The 22,404-nt window shown below is 43.7% G+C and overlaps 1 protein-coding gene across 1 annotated transcript in view; it reads left to right on the top strand.

The window, feature by feature from the left end:
• The first annotated feature begins 525 nt into the window (after window positions 1–525).
• Su(fu) (suppressor of fused) overlaps window positions 526–22,404 on the top strand; it is a 67,164-nt gene continuing 45,285 nt past the window's right edge. Inside the window, exons 1-2 of the mRNA XM_067108871.1 lie at window positions 526–837; window positions 8,412–8,504. Of these exons, the coding sequence (XP_066964972.1) occupies window positions 680–837; window positions 8,412–8,504 (251 nt within the window). The 5' untranslated portion in view covers window positions 526–679. The remainder of the gene's footprint in view (window positions 838–8,411; window positions 8,505–22,404) is intronic.

Below are 22,404 nucleotides of genomic sequence, written 5' to 3'. Positions count from 1 at the left end.
TGTTTTGTCACCACGAATTTGTGATTACTTAAAATAACAAACGCCCACATATGAATTTCCGCTCACATGAGAAGCCTTCCAAGGTATGTTTAAATATGGTTATACAAGATAGTCCTAAAATATCTGAGCGCATGCGATGCTATTTTCAGACATCTGATATGCATTGTGAATTGAAATTGGATGATAGAAATACAATAATGAGAGGTAATGGGACCAATTTAGGATAAATAAAAGGTCATCTAAACTGCAACTTAATTTCTAGTTGGCAGTGCTAATTTAGTTGTTTATATTAATTTTCGTAAAAATTCAGCCCTCTGAAATTACCAAGAATCAGGTATATGTAACGTTTCTTAATTCGTTCGCATGTAGTATTATAATGTACATAGGCAATTAATTTGCCATAATTAATTTTTAATGATAATTAATAATTATATTTTTAATTTAATTGGTGCGTTATAATTGATGCACATACTTGGTACATTTTAATCAGAATATCTCTTGGAAACACTACTAAGACTTAAAAATAGAGTAGTTCACACAGCGTGGAAGAAGTAAATATATTGGTAGGGAAGGTTGAGGGATACTTATTTTAAGGATCTTGAGTAACCTGGTAATTGCCAAGGTTCCTTATCCCGTCAACTATATTTGACAGTTTTGTCGTAGCAATCCGTTAGCTGTCATGGACTGGAAAGACGGTCAGCCAGGACAAGGGCAAGGTGGAAACGGGGAAGCTCCGGGTCCCATTCCTGCAGGACTGGAGGCGCTTTATGCAGCTTGTCGAAAAGTTTACCCGGACCAGCCAAACCCCCTTCAGGTTACCGCTCTTGTCAAATATTGGTATGTAGTATATGTAACTGTTTTTTTTTTTTTTTGGTTACAGCATAGACCCAAAGAGTTGGTAGGCTTAGTACAGGTGTAATGCTAATTTCCGTAGGTGGTAGGCATAAACCGATTTTGGATTGTCGCTCCCGTAGCCGAGGCTACTGCTTTATAGACTAGCTTATACGCAATTGAAAGTAAAAAAAAAAAAAAAAAGGTAGTTTACCATTGGTTAGAGTTTGCTGATCGACGGGATCTGGCTCGAGGTTCTCCTCCTGATACACCTTTCAAACCTACCTACTCTCAATTTCCTCTCCAGTGGGGAATGACCTCGTAGGTCCCAGCGCTTGACCTTTGGCCTAAACACTACGTTCCATTCCATTCCATTCTAGCACTACCTCTGAACAGAAGTCAAGTCCATTGTCTCCGATGGTTAGTATTACTTGGGGTTAGGGGTCCAGGGCAGGGGAAGAAGCCCCCTAGGCCAGTTCAGGGCACAGTGCCCTAAGTGATGTTAGGGATGTAAGGTCTGGTTAGGTCAGGAAATGGCATTGTAGGAAAGGCCAGCTCTTCATTTTCGTCTGTGGAACCCGTTCCTGTCGTGCTATACCCCCTTCCCTGATTTTGTTCAGGTATTACAAGTAGATAATGTCACCATTATGTGCAACTTCAATCTAACCTCCTACCAGTCTTGAGGTACATTTTGCTTAAACTATAATTAACCAGAACAGACGTAGCCGACTATAGACTCGATAAGCATTGGGTATAGGTTAGGCCAGGCTGACCCCATTTATTCCAGAAATCATGTACTGTAGGCAAATGGATTTTCCCAAAGGTAGGGATACACAAAGCGTATAGGCTAGTGCCGTTTTATAGGCTACTGTACAACTCCTATATTGGCCGTGTATAAATGTAGGTAAAACTGAAGATGACTACTGTGACCAGGTTCATAGGTATTGCAGACCTTATATATACTGCCTTTTGTTTGTTTATGGTATTTTTTGTCTTTTGCTTTTTAAGTTCATCCCCAAGGGGCTGGTATGAAACACAGTGCCCGTTTTACATGTAAACCAGTACCTATAACCAGGGAGGCGCTTAGTCATTAGGTCTGCATAATTGTGCAGGACACATTTCTTAAGGTTGCATTTGTCATAGGCCTATGTGGTTTTTAATAATCCCATTTATCATTTTTAGATGTACTTTAAAGTACATGCATATAGCTTTATCTCCTGTTAATTTTTTTTAAATTTTCAAGGCAGTGAGTCTTCTAGAAGACAGAATCACATTTTGGTACTCATAGGGCCATTTGAAGGATTTTTTTTTTCTAGGCTGAGGACTAAAAACTGAAACAAATGGAAAATTTTTAACTTGGATGGCAAGGTGGGAAGAGGCCATAGGAAAGAGTTAGAAATATATAAGTGGAAAGAAGTATAGCTATTAGCTGAAAGGTCATTGCAGAGAACTTCAGGTATATACAGACTATAGTATGCTGTGTAATACTTAGTAATCAGTAACCACTACTGGATAAAAAAAAAAAAAAAGAATACCATACTGTATTATGCAGTTTTGCTAAGTAGCTTGTGTTTTAGCTATAATAATACATTGACACAGGGCTAGATAGCAGGTCACCTTAATGTAAAGGTGGATGAAGTGGAAAGGTCATCTTAGTAGATGATGTCAAGAAGAGGAAGAAAAGTGCCAAGATGAATCTTTTGATTTTTGAGTCTTCAGATAATGAGCACTTGAAAGAAAAAGTAAGATGTTGAGGCTTTAGTAGGAATTAAAGTTACTGACAGCAGGTTTATAGAGGGAAAATTGTGTGAATTTATGAAACTAAGGGGAGGAAAATGATGCTGCAAGTAAGATTGGTAGTATTGTCAAGTACAGTAACTGTAAAAAAGTCAGTTTTTATATGTGACACTTACCAAGTAATTACATAGCTATAGTTTCATAGCTATAGTTTCTACTTTAAATGGCAGCTTAAGAATTGAAAATTCGCAGTAGCGCTCTTTTGTTTTGGTGCAGGTAAGTGCCCCGCCCACTTTAGGGGGAAGAATAGGTACAACGTACCCAAAGAGCTCAGTTCGTGTCTGCCGTTGATGACCGAACATCGGTCGTTCAGCAGCTGTGTTTTGTTGTTAATTCAGGAGTAGTTTCACTGGATGGTTTGGTTGTCTATAGAAGGACTTGGTGAAGTATTCTTTCATTTGGTAGCCTCCGAGCAATATTTTCATAGCTTAGCTTAGCCTTTTTTCAATTTTTTGGACTATTATGTTAGAATGAGAGTAGCCAGTAACCGGTATTTCAGCAAAGGCTGTAATACTAGGTTGAACTTCATCTAAATACTGCATGACGAACATTCTGTTTGTTTTCACTGCCGTTGACAAATATGTTCCCACGACTTGACTTGCGAGAAATGTAAGGAATGGACTGTGAGTAAATGAAAAATGTTGACCAATCATTTGGATAAATTACAGAAAGGTAGGCTTAGGAAAGTGGCTGCTAGAGCTGAGGCTAGAGCTTCTGTGTCCTCTGCCCCTAAACTGGCTTTTTCTACACATCTGACTTCTTGTTCCCCGATTCCTACTTCCTTCGCTTTCCCTTCAGTTCCGTTACTTGGCTCCCTTCCCTCTGAACCCAGTGCCATCACCAGTCTCGAAGCTTGGTAGGATAAGAAATTGGATGTTTTAGTAAGTACTGTTGCTCAGATAGGATCATAGTGCAACTGTCGGTGCAAGTGCTAGTGCCTGTACCAGGGTTAGTGTTGTGGAGGGGGTGGCTGCTTGTCCCACTGATGCTCCAAGACGGAGGTCCGTGCCAGACTCCCCTGCACCTGGGAGGAGGCAAACGTTAAGTCCGAGGGAGGTTGATGGGGTTTGCCCACAAGTAGTTGCTTCCTTAGTCGAGCCTGTTGCTTGTCCCAGGTATCATTAGACAGCCACTGGAAAGAAGTCTTAAGGATCTCCTAAATTCAGTCACTTTCAGACTCCCCTGTACCTGGGAGGAGGCAAACCGTAAGTCCAAGGGAGGTCAATGGGGTTTGCACACGAGTAGTTGCTTCCTCACCCGACCTGTTGCTATTTCCCAGGTTTCGGCAACCAAACGCTCAAAAGGTGTCCAATTGTTGTGGACATGAGTACAGCGGTACCTCACAAGCTCCCAGTGGCTCATAAGCCTGCTTCAGGTTCAGTTCACGCTGTAGCTCCAGACATCCCGTTGGCTCCCAGCTCTCCAGCATTGGGATACAAGTCTGAGACTCCAGATTCAGACGTCCCTATTGCTGCAGGTCAAACTGTTTTGGCACCTTCTGTGTCACAGATCCCCAAGGCCATATCCTCTTCACCTGTCACTGATTGTGTGAAGTCTGCAAGTACATCAGCACCCGAAGACTCTTCTTTGTTTCCCATTCACCAATGTTTGTACAAAATCCTGGAGCTGTTGAAGAAGCCTCGTCTTTGACACCAGAAGAACCACAGTAAGATTTGGCACTTTCTGCTGTACCTAAAGCAGAGGAGGAACCTGAAACAGAACAGCCTTCATCAGCTTACACCTCATTATTGAATTATTTTCTGTTCTGCTTCCCGACATATTTCTCCACCGTGGCCCCTTCTACCCCAGGATCAGCGTCCTTGTTATGTCAGTCCTTGAGTACCACTAGACTCCCTGGATGGCCCTCTATTTCGTCCAAGAAAGCGTTGTCGGGGATCGACTCTTGGCTATCTGAGAAGAGGGAGTTGGGCAAAGCTGTATTTTGTTCTCCTCCTTCTCGGTTTTCCAAAGGAGATATGTATTCTGTACAACCGGGGAAGCTCCTTCCTTAGGAGTTTCTGCTCTATTTGTACATGCAGACTGGCTTGGAGTCCTGTCGTGTGTGGACAAGGCGATTCAGGATGGGGCACAGGCGTTAGCTGCTCTTTTTTCATCATGTATACTGAAGAAAAGAGACATGTGGTGTTCTTTCACCACTAAAGAGATCTGCTCTTCTTTTCGCTCATCTGTACAAACCAGCCTTCTTTCCATGAATGACATTAGAGTGGGTAGCTATGGAATTGCAAAAGGCTACTCACGACTTACTTGCGCAGTTGTCCAAGCAAATGATGGAGTCTCACCGAACACCTGCTGTTTCATTTAATCCTTGGCCTCCCTCTCCTCTCCAGCCACGGGTCTTTCGGGGTAACTGAGGAAGAGCTTCATTGTGCCCACATACAAATCCCAGATCAGTTCCCCCCATCATCAAGAAGTCCTCTTTTAGACCAGTCTCTAGCAAGTGAGACTTTGGTCCTCTGTCTACCTGTGGGTGCCAGACTCCCACACTTCTGGAGACAGCGAGAGGCCAGATCGATAGAACCATGGGTACTACGGGTTCTCAAGGAAGGATATGCAATTCCTTTCAAAAAAGGAAGTCATAGCTCTTCTCCACAAGAGAACTATAGAAGAGATAGAAGACTTCTCATAGGGGGTCTTTTGCAATTACCTCTTTGTAATCCCTAAAACCCCCGGGGGTTGGAGGCCCGTCCTGGATGGATGTAAGCGGTCTGAACGTACAAACCACGAAGTTCAGGATGCAGACGAACAGCTCAGTTCTTGCTGCAATTTCCCAAGAAGATTGGATGGTCTCGATAGACATGAGAGACACTTACTTTCATACCCCAATACACCGGGATTCCAGGAAATTCTTGTGATTCGCTCTCAGGACAAAGTTTTCCAATTTCAGGCTCTATGCTTCAGGTTGTCAACAGCCCCTCAAGTCTTCACCAGGGCTAATGGTGTGAAAGTTTGTCTATATCTGGATGACTGACCCTGTGTTCATCATCCCAGAAGTGCATGGAGGACCCTCTCAGAACCCTTCAGTTAGCCCAGGAGTTGGGCAGGAAAAGTCCCAACGAGTTGGGGATGAAGATAGACTCTCGGGTTTTCCAGGTTTTTCCGTTAGAGAAGAGATTACTATCATGCACCCAAAGAAGTCCATCATTTTCTGAGTCTTCAGACCTGCTCAGCCAATGACTGGATGAGCCTGCTACGGACTCTCTCCTCCATAAAGAGTTCATTCCTTTGGGGACACAACATTCGAGGCCTTTGCAGTTCTTTCTGAAGGTCAGAAGATTCTTTCAGATTCCTTCATGTCTCCCATCACACAGGAAATAAAAGATCTTCAGTGGTGGCTTGCAGAAGGAAGGTTCCACTCACGGGAGTTCCTGTGTCATCTGAACCCGAATCTCTCATATTCTCCGACACATTGGACCCAGGTTGGGGAGCGACACTGGGACGATTGGAAGTGTCAGGGAAGTGGTCCCTTCAAAAGAGGAAACTGCACAATAATCTGTAGGAGTTGAAAGAGATTCACCTGGCTCTTCAACATTTTGCAGCATTAACTTGAGTCTCATTGATTGCAGTTCATTTCTGACAAGACAGCTCTGGCTTATATTCGAAACCAAAGAGGCACACACTCCCTGTCACTTAAATGCACCAAAACAAAAGAGTGCTACCGCGAATTTTCAATTCTTAAGTGGCCGTTTAAAGTAGAAACTATAGCTATGTAATTACTTGGTAAGTATATATAAAACCTTATTTTATATAAGTAACTTACCCAGTAATTACATAGCTATTAGTTTCTTTTAACCGGCAGCTTAAAATTTTGAAATTGCGGGTCACACCAGTTTGATTTGGTTATGGCAACATGCCTACCCACTTTCAGGTGTAAGAAGAGGTACAACATAGCAAAGAGCTTCAATTTGTTTCTGCCGGCTATGGTTGAAGGACTGTGGTTGGCAGCAGCTTGAATTTTGAAATTTATACTTTGCTGGTTGTTTGCTCTGTCTTCGATTGGTGAAGTGTTTGTTTCGTAGCATTTTGGCATAATTAAGATAGTGTTAGGCGAGTTTTGATCATTGGTTCATGACTTTTTGCCCGTTTTTTGGACTTCTCTTAGAATTTTCCAGGATGTCTGACAATAGTACTTCTAGTATTAGTTATTGTAGCAAAGGCTGCAATACTAGACTGACTAAAGAATCATACGACTCTCACACTGTTTGTGTTCAATGTAGGGGACAAACATGTTCAGTGAATTTACATTGTGAGGAGTGTAGCAACTGGGATTTAAAGAAGTGGAAGACTTTAGATTCACATCTTAAGAAGCTAGCTAGAGATAGGAAGAGGAAAGCTATTGCTAGGGAATCTAGTAAAGGTTTAGTTAGTAAGGATTCATCCTCTTAAGTCGGATGCAATTGCACCTGTAATTTCTTCCGGTCCCGTTCCATCTCCTCCACCTGTGCAACCCTCTCCTTTACCTGGCTCTCATGTTTATGATCCCAACACCATCGTCAGTTACTATTAATAATGGTTTGGGGTAGATATGTCCAATATTCCCACCTCCATTCAATGTGGGGATCAGCTATGTAATTACTGGGCAAGTTACTTGTGTAAAAATGACATTTTTATAATAAAATAAAGTTTTATATATACTTACCCAGTAACTACATGATCGGAGCCCACCCACCTCCTCTCACTTGGACATAAGGGCATAAACAAATTGAAACTCTTTGCTATGTTGTACCTCTTCTTACACCCGAAAGTGGGCGGGGCATGTCGCCATAACCAAAACAAACTAGCGTGACCCGCAATTTCAAAATTTTAAACTGCCAGTTAAAAGAAACTAATAGCTATGTAATTACAGTACTCGGTAAGTATATATAAAACTTAATTTATTATAAAAATGTCATATTTCACCCAGAATTTTTATATGCATTGTATTAAGCTTTGGGTCAACAGATCTCATAAGCTACCAGATTGCAAGAAATGAATAGCTGCAACATGCAAGGAATATTGAGAACAAGATTTTGAGTATATTCAAGTATTTTTGTCATACCAGTTGCTGGGATAATGGACACTTCATTGACAAGTGATCCTGTTGTGTAAACTTAATTCATAAGAATCATAAGATAAGGCTAAAAGTGGAAGACATATAATGTAAGAGACAGGTATCATGCCAAGGATATGTTTGCACAGAAGAGAAATGCCTTGCTAAAAGACAATGGATGATGCATGCTGTGGCAATTGTGCAGCAAATCATAGAACAAGGGATTGTATTTAACAGTCAAAAATTTTAGGAATTCATAAATGACAAATTTTTGATTAGGAAAAAGGGTTTTTGCAAAACACCTCTTTGTAATGTTAAAATAGCCAGGTTTTTGCTGGATTTTCATTTACTAAAAATATTCTTGTTTTCATTTACCATAGTAGAATATCCAAATTCATCATCTGTCTGCATTTTTTATTTGTAATACAGTACAGTTTCAAATGAGACAAATATTTTTATTTGAAATTATATATATGGTATATAATATGAATTTGATCTCATTGTACTACTGGCTCAGCTATGCACAGTGAACTGCCTTACTGCTGGGTTGTTGACTCACTTGATGTGCAAAGCAGTTGTATAGTGATCATGTAAGCTGTTGTATATTGATTGTGTAACTAGCTAATGGGATTATCAGTTTTACACACTGGCACATCATGCTATTGCACTTAGTATTTTTATTTAATGACTGCAATTTTTATTTAATGACTGCACTGCACTTTTATTTTTTTTTCAGGCTAGGTGGTCCAGATCCCCTGGACTACATCAGCATGTATGCTAACCCAGGTGATGAAAAACAGGGGATTCCTCCTCACTGGCATTACGTCAGGTATGCAGCTCTGGTAATTGTTGTCTTATAGCAATTTGAAATGGAATACCAAACTTACTTCCTATGGAAATATAAACCATAACTTTTACATAGGAGTATTCCTTGGAATGTCCTGGAATTGGTTGTTGAAATTTAATAACAAGGTATTAAAGTGGTGGTGAAGTGGTCAAGTGATGATTGGGGGAGTATCCTCACTCACCTGCTGTCACCAAGCACCTATTCTTTTCTTGTTATCTAGGATGGATGTCTGAATACACTTTCTGCGTAGGCTTAGTTGTTGAAATCAGCCTCCTTTCTTTTATATCTCTTTATGCTTGTATCTTTTCATGAAAAAATATGGAGAAATAAATGCATAGACACTGTGAAGAACTGGAGCACATATGTAGGAGCTTCATGTCCCCTGACTATTGACCCGCACAGGTTTCATAGCTCATGGGGTAGAATTTGCAGGTCTGTCTCCCCGTGCAAGAAGTGTGCTGAGTTGTCTCCCTCACAGTGGGATTGGTCTAGCAGAAAGAGGAAGAAGGAAAAGAAGCATTTGGCACCTTCCTCTGGGGGAAATGCTCCGCAAGTGACACTGCTTAACCGCTGTGGTTCATTTCTTCTCCACAACTTGCTCTCAACTCTAATGATGAATTAGGTACCTGGGTGGTTCTCTCCCTTAGCAGAATCCCATCTTGTATTTACAGCTAGGCACCACCTGCTTGTACTGATTCATGTCTTATGTAAGGAATATCTTCCTTCCTCTGTTGAGTACCCATGAAAGATGTTACCTTCCCTTAATATCCCAGTAAGTCCGTCCTTTACAGCTTTTCTCAACCGCTTAGATTTGAATAAGACCGAAGATGCTCCTGCTGCTGTTGCTGCTGCTCCATTTGCCAAGGAGGTTGACCCTCATGTACTGGTTGTGCTCCTGTGGGAGATGCCCTGGTATCAACCATGGTGCTCACAACAACTACTATGACAACACTCCTTACTTTGACCAGTCTTCATGCACCGGCATTGAGCAAGGCATGAGCCCCTTGCCATTGGAGTCTTCTTCCTCCTCCCTTGCTATTGAGCTCTTCCTCTTCCTTGTCTTTCTCCTGTAGGAAGAAGAGGAAGACGTAGTCCAAGAAGACTTCTTATAAGAAGTCTTGCTGATCTTCAAGTGAGCACCCTTCCCAGCCTCGAGAGCCAGTGGTGTTAGGCTGCCCGCAGATGATCTGTCTGCTGTAGGTAGGGCTGACATGAATCTCACTGAGCACACTTTGCACCTCATGCTGACGTGTCCTCTCTGGGACAAGGTGACCGTTCCTGCCTCTTCCACCTGTGTTTTGCCTCAAACACACCGATTTAGCCAGCACTACCCTCTTGCTCGGTATGTTTATGGTCCATGGACTGCATGAGCACAAGTGCTTTTGCAGACACTGTGTCAGTTCATGCCTTTCCCAATGCTCTTCCTTCAGTCCACTTGGAACATCTGGCTTTGGCCAAAAGTTCTCCACCTGCATTAGTCTTGGTGGATCCCATTGTTTCTGTTCTTGCATTACCCTCCAAGGCCATGTGGCTATCACTGTGTATGTTCCTGCTGTTCCTGTTCCTTCATGGATGTCTGCCTTGACTTTGTCTTTGGGGAACATGGGAGAGGATGGAGACCAATAGTTGGCAGAGGTCAAAGAAGCTCTGCCATGCATCGTTTTCTTCTCTCCTCCTCCTCCTCCTCCTCACAGTCTATCTTAAGTGCAGGTGGTTTGGTGCACAAGTTTGTTCATGAGCAATCTCGGTTGCTTGGGTTTGCTTATGCTTGGTCCCCAGTGCACAACCTGTTTGCTCCCTCTATGTCCTGGAAATGCTTGTGACGAGTCTTGCAACGTTGCACATGAAATGTTGGGTACTATAGTTTCCTGAGCTGGAAATGGTCATTGAAATGGTAATGAGTTGGCTAATTGATAGTAAGTGGGAGGGTGGTGGACTTCCCACTCACCTGCCATAAGCCAGCCCTTTTTCTTTGGCTGTCTTACTGGATAAATGTGTGGGCTGTACTCAGCATGACTGGATATTTGAAGCTCTTATTTTTCTGTGTGAATGATCTGTTTGCTTCAGTCTTTGGGGAATACATGTTATCAATGGAGGTGGGAAGGACTTAGATTGGGTTTGTGGCTTTTCGATTACAGGCAGTCCCCGGTTAACGGCAGGCTCGGTTAACAGCGATCCAGTTTTATGGGGCTTGTCTAGCGACGAAAATTGGCAATTTTCGGGGCCGAAAATCGCCGATTTCCGCTTATCAGTGCTGATACATACCTAACAGAGGTGCTGATAACCGAAAAATGGTGCTTTTTGGCGCCAATAACCCCTGAAAATCACTGAAAAAGTCTGGAAAGCAGCTACCCCTGAAGAACAATGGGAGAGGAACAGTGCACTAACACAAAGAATACAGGCAGTGCACTAATGATAACAAAAATTGCCACTAACTGAAAATCACCCACAAAGAATACAGTCCCGGTTATCGGTGTTTCTGAGGTGATGATAACCGTTTAACTGAGGTTCCGTTTCTGATGTGATGATAACCGAAAATCACTGATTTTCGGTTAGTGGCAATTTTCGCCACACACCCTCAAAACGGAACCCCACCGATAACCGGGACTGCCTGTGTATTCTTTGTGTTAGTGCACTGTTCCTCTCCCATCGATTTTTCGGTTAGTGGCAATTTTCGGTTATCATCACACCCTCAGAAACGGAACCCCACCGATAACCGGGGACTGCCTGTATTCTTTGTGTTAGTGCACTGTTCCTCTCCCATTGTTCTTCAGGGGTAGCTGCTTTCCAGACTTTACTCCCATATCTTTTTGGGTAGCACTTGGTTCTTTGATGTATTCATAGCGTGAGTACAGACACGTCTCATTCTGGCTGTGGCCCCTGTCAGTCTCACATTCCTATGAGATTGCATATAAGAAGTTACAGGAGTCAGGGGACCCTGTGTAAATCATAACTGAGAACATGTCACATCCGGGTGGAGATTCACCTTGTCAGCAGAGTAATCCTTCAGTTATCCTGGTTAATAGAACCAACGACCCATCAGATAAGGTCTAGTAAAAAAATCCAGGGGTGTTCAAGATCAACTCCGTACCCTTCCTCACCTAACCTGTCAGTACCACCATGCTTCTGACCTTGATGCCATAGCCAGTCTGGAGTCCAGAATTGAATCCAAATTCGACAAGAAAATTAGTCTAGTAGTCAGTTCAGTGTCGAAGATAGGGGTGTCCTTACGTGTACTTATGGAAAAGTTTTCTGTGACAAAGTTAGGGATAATGTGTTTGTGAAGTGTCAGTGGAGGAGGTGGCTTCCCATCCCGTCGGTGCTCTTAGACAAAGGTCACTGTCCCGCTCCCCTGTACCTGGGAGAAGACATACCGGAGGTCCAAGGGAGGCTGGCGGGGTTTGCCCACAGGTTGCTGCCCCCCTTAGTTGAGCTTGTTGCTAGATCCCAGGCTTCGATCGACTGCCGCTGGAAAGGCATATCACTGGATATGTGCCGCTTGTCTTCTAGCTCGGACTCAGATTCCGACCACGGGCGTTGTAGATGCTTCCTGGATTCATCCCGGCCACTGAAAAGACACATGGACAACTCAGCTCTTGCTTCCCCGTTGCCAGTCAAGCTTCACAGGGACACCAACAACCTGATTCCATCTTGCAGCTCCAGTGTGGATCCTTCAATTTTTGCCTTTGTTCAGCTTCCTGCACACCCATGGGATTCTCCCGTTTCGTTCTCTCCCAAGGATTCCAAACACCCAAAACATCTGTCTAAGTGTCTGTCTCCCGAGACCGTGTCTCGCCTCGAAGCACCCGCTCCCTAGAGCCCAGTTCTGGCACCCATGCTCCCAGCTCCTGCTCCCGCACACCCAGCACCTGCTCCCGCACGCCCAGCACCTGCTCCCGCACACCCAGCACCTGCTCCCATGCGTCCAGCTGTGGGCTCCGAGCTCCCAGCGTCACCATCCAGACACCTGATTCCTGTTCATCAACCGTCTTGTCTCGACCACCAGGTTTCCATCTCAGAGCCAGACAACCCCTCTTTGGCACCCATCGAGGAACAGCTGTCAGAAATCTTGAGCTTCATCAGGGAGGGGCCCTCTCTGAAACCTCCTCAAGATTTGTCCCAGTCTCCAGTCTCTTCAGAAGACAAAGAGGAGATCAAACAAGATGCTTCTCCTCCCACAGCTTATGCGTCTCTTCTGCGGTTCCTCCTGGCGAGTTTTCCCTCTTTTTTTCACCCTGGCTGCTCTGTCATCTGCTTCTTTCTTCCTTATGAGAAGCTTTCCTGAAGAACACTCTCAGCTTCCCAAGATGCGACTCTTGTTCTAAGGAGCCTGACTCCTGCACCGTATGATCCTTTACAAGAGTCGTCAGGCAGGGTTCTGACCCTCAAGACTTTTTCCTGCTTGCCTTGGCATTGGTGAAGAGAGTAGGAGAACTTCACAGACTTTAATTCAATGTTAAACACTCATGGGGTGGGGATCAGTTATGCTTGATTTCGTCCCGGGCTTCGTAGCAAAGACTCGGAACTCATCGGTCCCTGAAGCTAGGTTCGAGTCCTTCACGATCCCCTCCCTAGAGGACTTTGTAGGTAATGACCCAGATGAGTGCTGCGCCGCTATCTGAAGAGAACTTGCCATCTCTGGCCTGAGTGTCGACGACTCTTAATTAGTGCTGGCTCGACCAAGAAAGAGGTGTCCAAGAACACGATTTCTTTCTGGCTTCATGAGACAATTAGGAGAGCTTACTCCGCTGCTAGAGGAGACAACACCGGTATCTTCCGCCCGAGAGCTCACGAAGTCCAGAGCATTGGTCCAACCCTCACATTCCAGAAGAACCTATCAGTTCCTCAGGCATTGAAAGGGGGGGTTGTGGTCTCAACAGACCACTCATTTTTTTCTACCTTTGGGATGTTGCCCACAAGTCCTTGGACACCTTTTCTTTGGGACCTGTGGTGGCTACTCAAGTTGTGTAGCTTACGCAGCTCCTCTTAACAGGACAGGGTTGCATCTCGCCTAAGACGTGCGGTTGTGGATGTGAGAAAGAGTGCAGGAGTGACTGGCCTCTCCTTCTTCTCTTCACCCTGGCTCTCTTCTTGCTGTAGAGAGTGGACATGCCATTACATACTGGATCTGGCAGTCGATGCAAGTAAGCATACACTTCGAGCTTCCATTCTATTTCCTTTCTGGATCATAGAAACAAACCCACTCCTTCCTCTAGCAAGGGGAGGGAGGAGACCATGACAGTAAGACAAACTCGATACAGCACTTGTATTTGCCTTACTTTCGCCAACTTTTTAAGGTTCATCCTAGCCTATTTTTGTATGAAATGACGTCTTCCTCATTCATACGAAAAAGCCCAGAAGTCTGAAAATTGATCTTGCGTTTCTTACAACCTGATCACTTTGTCAGAGGCAGGTTTTCCCTTCCTCCCTCTGTCGACCAGGAAGGGAACCCAAGGTGTACCGAACTCCAGTCAGTTCATAGAGACTCACTCAGATTCCTCCCTCCAACCAGTGAGTCTTCCGAATATAAAGGACCGATGGTTTGTATATTGTGTCGGAACAAATCACAATTTTTTAAAGTAAATTGTATTTTTCCTACCTATACAAACCTGAGGTCCTTTACATTACATTTTCATGCCCACCTCATGCCACCCCTCAATCTGACACCTGAGACAAAAGGCAAACTGGAATGTTTACATCCGGGCAGGCGGGACTCCTGCCTCCTGGATGGTAGTTAACTGCCTAACCACCTTGTTCGAAAGTTCAAAGGCCGTTTCCAGCTTCACTGAAAGTAAGTCCTGGTGTAAAGGACCTCAGGTTTGTATAGTTAGGAAAAATATAATTCACTTTAAAAAGTGTTATTTTTTAATTGCTAAAAGAAATGAATGTATTATTGGAATTATTATTTTTCTTTTTGTACCTAAATGTAAAATGGGTACACAAAGGTAAACTAACATACTGTACTTTGTAAAAGTAAAACCCTTCAAAATCACAAAACGCCTGTTTCCTGATTCATTGGTTTACGTCCTACTCGATGATGTTTGTCAGTTCTTTTGTAAGTGGTTGTTAATTTTAGGAGAAGGTTATGAATTGTTAAATACCATATTTGCTGGTGTATAAGACGCACCCCTATTTTACATGGATATTTTGTAGAAAAAACAATTTTAGTACTGTATGTTGCATCATACATATTATTAAAAGCATGTTTTAAACATCTGACTTACCTGGTAGTTATTATATATACAGCTTAAGTCCCCGGACGCTACGCAGAATTTCAAAACTCACGCAAGACCGCCGATGGGTAGTCAGGTACCACTGCGCGCCTCTCTTACCCAGGTACCTTGAACCATTCCAACTGTTCTCATCTTCCCTGCCGCCATACCGGTTGCATCAGTAAGAATTTTGTCGCTTGGCCCGGGTGTGATTTTCACAGAGTTTGGTGAAGTACACTTTGCTTTGGCTTCGCCGCTTTTTTGATTTGATTTGGATTTTCTGGATTTGTTAGATATTGCTGATTTTGACCTTTGCTCGCTTGGATTTTTCTTACGATTTTTCACTTTCCCAAGATGTCTGACTCACTTCGAGGTGAGAATGTGTGAGGGGTGTAAACCCGGGCTTACAAAGGCTGCTTGATCCCACTCTATTTGTAAAATGCAGAGGGAAAAATTATAGTTAAAGGATAGATGTGATGAATGTTTTGGTTTATCAGAGAGAGGGATGGATACTACCTTATATGTTTAAGCTGAGTGATAGGATCAGAAGAGCCGGGAGTAAATCTCGCTTTTCTAGAGATAGTCAGGGAATCTTGAAGATTCTCTCTATACAATCCTATTATTCATTCCTCTGTAGTGGTGGTGCCCAGAACTTCCCACTGATACTGGATAAGGAACCAACCTTCAAGGACATGATGACGCTATTCAAAACCTTGGACAAAAGGTGAATCCTCGTAAGAGACAGAGGACTTATGGTCGAATGTCAGAGATCTGAAACATCTAAGTAATGAGTGAAAATAAGAGTGCAAGTACAGGGAGGGTGCGGTTGCTCGGTCCTTGTCGTGTTCCTAGTCCTAGACCTCTTCCAAGCTCACACCAACCCCCTGTGAGAAGGGAATGTCGACAGATCTAAGGGAGGCGAGAGGCTTAGCTAATGAAAGCAGTCGCCCTCGAAAGGCACTCTGCTGACGCTTTCCCAGGACGCCACCCAGGAAAGGCGAGAAGAAGTGAGCTATCTGGCCGAGGACGCTACATTAGAAGGGACTACGCCATACGACCTTATCGAGACCTCAAAAGGAAACTTCTTCGGTGGAGAGCGGCCGATTTGACACTTCCACCCGGGATGTGTAGTCACTGAGCAGCCCCAGAGCGCTCTCTTAGTTCGGACAATTGCTCTCCAGTGAAAAGCAGGATGATGTTGTCGCACGGCGTGTCGTCGCTTCTCACGGATGACGGTAAATAATAAGGATCTGATATGTCACGTCTCATTTCAACGCCGCAGATCGATGAAAATGAATTAGTAGCTGAGGCGCGCCCTGCTGTCGATCCTCAAGTAACAGTAGCCCGAGATCGTCTACCCAGGACATGCAAACGGAAACTCTTCTTCCCTGATGCAAGTCTTTCAGCCTGCAGATAAGACGGATGGACGCGTCCACCATGGCTGTACGTCGCCTGAGGTTCGACCGATGTCGCACAGCGTGCCAGTCGCGACTTAGGAAAGGGTGATACAATGAAAAACACGCTATTCAAGAAACTCAATCATTTACGCCGCCCCAGGAAGCTTTTTTGACAGATCGCATGGTACGCCAGTTCCCTGCTATTTACCTTAAGGTTGACGAACAATGATTGTCAGAAGCCTGGACGCCAGGACGCCCGAGTAGCTCAAGAGGATGGACGCCAGACGCCAGGCGCCAAGATCTGGTCGCCAGGACGCCGGACGCCAAGAATCTGGACGCCAGGGACGCCAGGCGCCACGAAGACACCAGACGCCACGAGACTGACACCAGACGCCGAAAGGCCAAGGTGATACTTTTGAAAGAAGTCGCTTTTGGTTTTTGGTCAATCAGAAGAAGAGATTGATGATATCCCTCAGTCTCCCTGTGGATCTGACTTAACAAGTTTCGGGAAGAAGAAGATAGTAAAGGTTTCAACTTTCATCAGACTTCAAAACTATGAAACTTTTTTGGCGGAGGTTTTCTGAAAACTTTATTCGACGGCTCCTCGCTTCCCACCTTCAGAATTTACTTCTGGGAAGGCGCCTGGGCGAGTCAGCTTTATGAAGATGGTTTTGTCCCGTCGCCCAAGAGAGCTCTCAAAATGATGAATGAATGGATGTTTCAAAGAAAAGAACAAGGAAAGACAGCCTGCTTTTTCCTCCAGCCAAACTAGCTTCAAGATCGAGCTGCTTAGAACAAACGTGGGAGAATCGCTCGCCTTGGAATACTCTGCCTCTTCCTGTGAGACTTCAATCTTGTTGATCTGATCACGAGTGGCCATGGGGAGAACGAAGTTTTGTTGGTCACCATCAGAGTTGGACCACCTCCTCAAAGGAATTTTAGGGTTTCATATCTTTAATTTTCTGACTGGACCTGGGAGCAAGTAGGGAAGAAAGATGGGATTATTCAGCCACCGACTCACAAAGAAGAATTTGTACATCTTATGTCGTGTATGGATAAAGGAATCAGAGACGGTGCCAGCGAATTAGCGGCGCTTTTCTCAGCAGGAATCTTGAAGAAAAGGACCCATCTTTGCTCTTTCCTAGCTAATGGGGTCACATCCAGTCAAAAAGCGGAATTAATTTACGCCCCTTTTTCCTCTCACCTCTTCCCTCAAGACTTAAGTTAAAGAGATTTCACCTCCTTAGCTCAGAAAACCACAAGATCTTATATCGGCACAGCAAAGAAAGTCTTACCAACGACTTTCATGACTAAAAAGAGTAAGGTTGAGGCTTTCTGTGGGCTTCAGGATCTCCAGCCCTTTCGTGGTCGGCCCTCAGGCAGAGGTTCCGAGGGCGTAGAAGATCTGCAGCAAGGAGGCCTCTAGATGTGGGAAGAAACAGGACTTGACGCTCCCCTTCAGGCAGGTAGGTGCCAGGCTGTTAAACTTGGCAGGTATGGGAGAAAAGAGGATGGATCTCATCCATTCAACTACTCAAGGATGGATACAAAATCCCTTTCCAAGAAGCCTCGCTAAGGCAGACAAACCAATAGATCTGTTCTGTGATACAGAGATTTAGTCCAAGGCACAGGCGATTCGACAGCAAAGCCATATACAGAAAAACGAATAGAGAAAATACAAATCTGATTCTCGCTAGATTCTACAACCGCTTCCTGGTTCCTAAGAGCTCAAAGGAGGGACTAGCACTGGATGTGAGTGTCTCAACGCTCAGGCTAAAAGACTGCTTTTCCATGGAAACAACAAATCAGTGTTAGCGGTAGTCAGACAACACATCACTGGATGGTTTGGACCTTCAGGACGATAGTCTCCACATTCCTTATCCACCCGGCTTCAAGAAATACCTGAGATTCGCCTTCAGGAACAGGTATTCCAGTTTCTCGTGGCTCTTGCTCGCCTAAACACGCGCCCAACATTCACCAGACTGATGTCGAATGTAGCGGACGCGTACACGAGGCATCAGGCCTCTCTGTATCTGGATCGACTGGCTTTCCTCAGAGCCCTTCCTTCAATCGCTGTCTGGAGTGATCTTCAAACGACAGTCTGTTTATCAGGAGGAACCAGGACTTCTGGTAAACAGGCAGAAGTCACGATCTGACCCATCTCAAGAGATCCTGTATCTAGGGATGAGGATTCAGTCTCGGATTTTCGGGTTTTTCCGTCACCATCATGATGGAACAGACCCTTAGTAAAATTAAAGGGACTTCTGGGGAAACGGATGTTTTCAAGTAGGAATGGATGAGCCTGCTAGGGACCCTTCTCGCTAGAACAGTTCGCTTTCCTTAGGAAGACTAAATCTTTCGCTTCACTCCACCCCACCTCAACGGGTATTGGAGCAGAGAAGACTGGCTAGGAGAAAGAGTGTATCCCCATTTCCAGAGGCGATGAAACAGTGCCTTCAGTGGTGAAACGACCTGGTCAAGCTTCTGCTAGGAGGGTCTTTCATTAAAACAGAAGAAATCCCAGACTCAGGTTGTTCTTTCGACGCCACTGACTCGGGTGGGAGCAACATTGGGAAAGTTGAAGTATCAGGATTCTGGACCCAGAGAGCAAGAGAAGCTCCACACATAACTGCAAAAGGAGCTGACTGCAATATTTTTAGCCCTCAAAGAGCTACAAACACTCAGTCCAAGACAAGGTCGTATTATGGTCAACTCCGACAACACGACGGCGCTGGGCCTACACTCAGCCAAACAAGAGGAACCTACCCAGGTCACTGTACCTAAACGCGAGGCAACTCCTTATCTGGGCCAAGGAGAAAATGTGACATTGTTGGACACGCTTCATTCAGGGAAAGAAATGTGAGGGCAGACAGTCTGAGCAGGAAAGGTCAAGTCCTGGCAACAGAATTGGGACTTTTCACCAAGATGTCTGCAGAGAATTGTAGCGGATTTGGGGTCGTCTGAGACAGACCTTTCAACACCATTGGCTCAACGTAAGAGGATGGAGATTTGATTACTTCCTGTGCCAGACCTCTGAAAAGTAATGCACATAGATGCCTTAAATTGGTCCAACCTGGACGCTACGCCTTTTCCCCTTTCAAGATCATAAACAGAGTTTATTCAGGAAGTTCGTGGTCCCACGCCAGGATGACTCTAGTGGTCCCCTTGGCCAACAAGAGAATGGTTCACAGAGGTGCGGGAATGGATGGTGGATACGCCGAGAAGTCTGCCCCCAAGGCCAGATCTACTAAACAACCCCACTTGAAAGCACCAAAAACCTCCATGGTTCACAGCTAACTGTTTCAGACCATCGAAAAACTCAAGAGCCAGAGGATTTTCAAGGCAGGTGCTAGGAGTATCGCGAAGAGCCAGGGAGGTCATCTACCATCAGGTATACCAATCCAAGGGATATTTTTAGAGGTTGGTGCAAAAACAACTCCGTGATCTCTCGTCCAGTACCCTCTCAGACCCAGATAGCGGATTTTCTTCACCTTAAGAGGAGACGTAACTTTTCTGGCCTCTACTATTAAGGGATACAGAGCATAAGGCAGCGGTTCAGACACAGAAATCCTGGACTTGTCTGCCAATAAGGACTCTAGACCTTATCAGATCATCTTCCGAGACTACCAAAGAGAAAGTCAGATCCGACTTTCAGCGTAACCTAGGACGGTCCTAAAGTTCTCATGTCCAGAGTCAATCCTTGCAAGAGATTTCATTTAAAGATCTCACAATGAAGACTCTATTTTTTGGTTTGCTTGGCTTAAGAAGCAAAGAGTCAGGTGAAGATGCCTCTCAATAAACCGCTGGTTTTAGGAACGGCAAAGCTATCTGCTCTCTACAATTAAGCTTTAGCTAAGAATGAACGGCCTTCTGCAAACATGGCCCAAGTCTCGAGATTGCAACTGGCAGAGATCGCAGGTGAGGAGTTAGGAGAGAGGTCTCTGGTCTGCAAGAGCTCTGAGAGCGTACTGCAAAGGGACGGGCGAATTTACGAGGCAGGTCAGGAGGCGCTTTTAAAGCTCAGTTACAGTTCTCTCTAACACGTCAAAGAATGCGTTATCCTTTTTCATGACAGTTGATGGGCGAAGCGTATTCAGAATGTAATGAAGCTGACCTTTAAGCTTCTAAAGGTTAGTAAAACCCATGAGGTCAGAGCGGGCGTAACCCCAGCCTTTGTGACAGAATAGGTCCCAAAGTATCATGGACTCTACCTTCTGAGAAGTCAGTGTTTTTTCTACTCTAATACTACGAAGCAAGTAATAACGCGAGATCACTGCTATACATCAACGCGAGCAGCTAACTCAGTAGTGGGAGAGGGGACTACCCTGCAATCAACATAATTCATGCCCTTGATTTGCCTTGGAATAGTTGTAATCTTATGGTTGTTTGTGGAGATGGACGAATCTTCCGCAATCATTGATTTTAGTCAGGTAATCAGTTTGTTCTCTTGGCAGTGCCCGGAACAAGGGTATTATAGGTTGTCTGTCACATGTAGGTTGGTATACTGGTTACAGCCTTGAGTGTTCAGCTCCCGAGTGGATCGCTGACCTCTTTAAGGAAAGCGGCATGATACGAGGGGGAGTTCATTGAAGCCAGCTTTCCTTAAACCAGGTAAGAACCTTAAGTTGGTTTATTAACCCTAAGCAAAATTCCAAAGATGTTATTGCTTGACCCTCCACCAAAGGTGTACAATCAGCTTACATATAACTACCATCAGATAGCTTAGGGTCGATATTTTCTCATAATAAATAAATTTTTAAACATACTTACCTGCAGTTATATATGATTAAATTCCCACCCTCCTCCCCCCTCTAGAGACTAGGGGCAGAAGATCTGAGAACAGTTGAATGGTTCAAGGTACCTGCAGAGGGCGCACTAGTGGTACACCTGACTACCCATCAAGCATTGCCGTGAGTTTTGAAATTCTGCCACGCGCCAGGGACTTAAGCTATATATATAACTACCAGGTAAGTATGTTCAAAAATTTATTTTATTATGAAAATATCATTTTAAATTTTGTAAAGTGTATATTTAGGGAAAAATATTTGATTCTGTGCATGAATTACACTATTGTGAGGGTATACTAGAATAAAATATTGAAAACAAGCCAAATTATCAGTCTGTTATCAAAGACTTACAAAAAATTGCTTACAAATCACAAACTTATGAAAAATTGCTTACGAATCACAAACTTATGAAAAATTGCTAATGAATCACAAACTTTTGAAAAATTGCTTACAAATCACAAACTTATGAAAAATTGCTTACGAATCACAAATTTATGAAAAATTGCTTACGAATCACAAACTTATGAAAAATTGCTCACGAATCACAGACTTACGAAAAATTGCTTACGATACATTGGCAGTTAGTGGCTTGTTTTCAGTAATTTTTTATAAATAATAAAATGTTGAAAACAAGCCGAATTATCAGTCAGCTATCACAAACTTACAAAAAATTGCTTATGATATGTCGGCAGTTAGCCTGTCAGTCATTTGCAATGAGTGGATGTAAACAAAATCATAGCACCGCCCTGGTGGCCTGTTGCAGTAACACATAAACGTTGTTTATATATGGTAAATTTCGTTTAGTTTCCTTTAAAGGTGAGTGTCAGTTTACATATGATTTCATGCTTTATTCCAGTAATATAATTTACTGTAATGATTAGGCTTGTTTTTCAATGTTTTATTATTAGCAACAATTTTTGTGCCTACCCAGTATGCTCGCCGTACTTACGGCACCCGGTCTCCCATCCGGACACGGCAGTTTTTTGGTACATTTAAAAATAAAAGTGTCTAATACGCCAGCAAATATGGTAAGTCATAAGTTTGGCAGTATTGTTTGAAAGCCTAGGCTAGTACAATCTACCAAAAATGAAAATCATTTAGTTTGTAATACACAAACTGTGTTTGTGTATTACATTAGAACACCCTCGGTTTACTTCTTTAGTACATAAGGTATTTCTTGATGATGAGTGTTTAAAGCAAATTCATTTTAAGAACACTACTAAAAAATAGTTGATCATTTTCTGTTTTACTGGAATAAATGATTTCTCGTTTCACCTCATAATATCATGAAGCTTTACTTGTATGCCTGTATGTGTTTTTACATCTACAGTGTTGACGTTACCATCTCTACATAGTATGTGCATTTGTGTGTGTTTCATAGCCCAGTATCATGTTTGCCATTTGCTTTTTTGCTTTGCTTGATTTTCGGTACAGTATTTCAAATTTAGTTGACTCTAAGTATGATTATCACACATCATAACAAAAC

Source organism: Macrobrachium rosenbergii, chromosome 9 (genome assembly GCF_040412425.1).
Source record: "Macrobrachium rosenbergii isolate ZJJX-2024 chromosome 9, ASM4041242v1, whole genome shotgun sequence".
Taxonomy (NCBI): domain Eukaryota; kingdom Metazoa; phylum Arthropoda; class Malacostraca; order Decapoda; family Palaemonidae; genus Macrobrachium; species Macrobrachium rosenbergii.
This window is presented reverse-complemented; position numbering and strand designations above follow the sequence as displayed.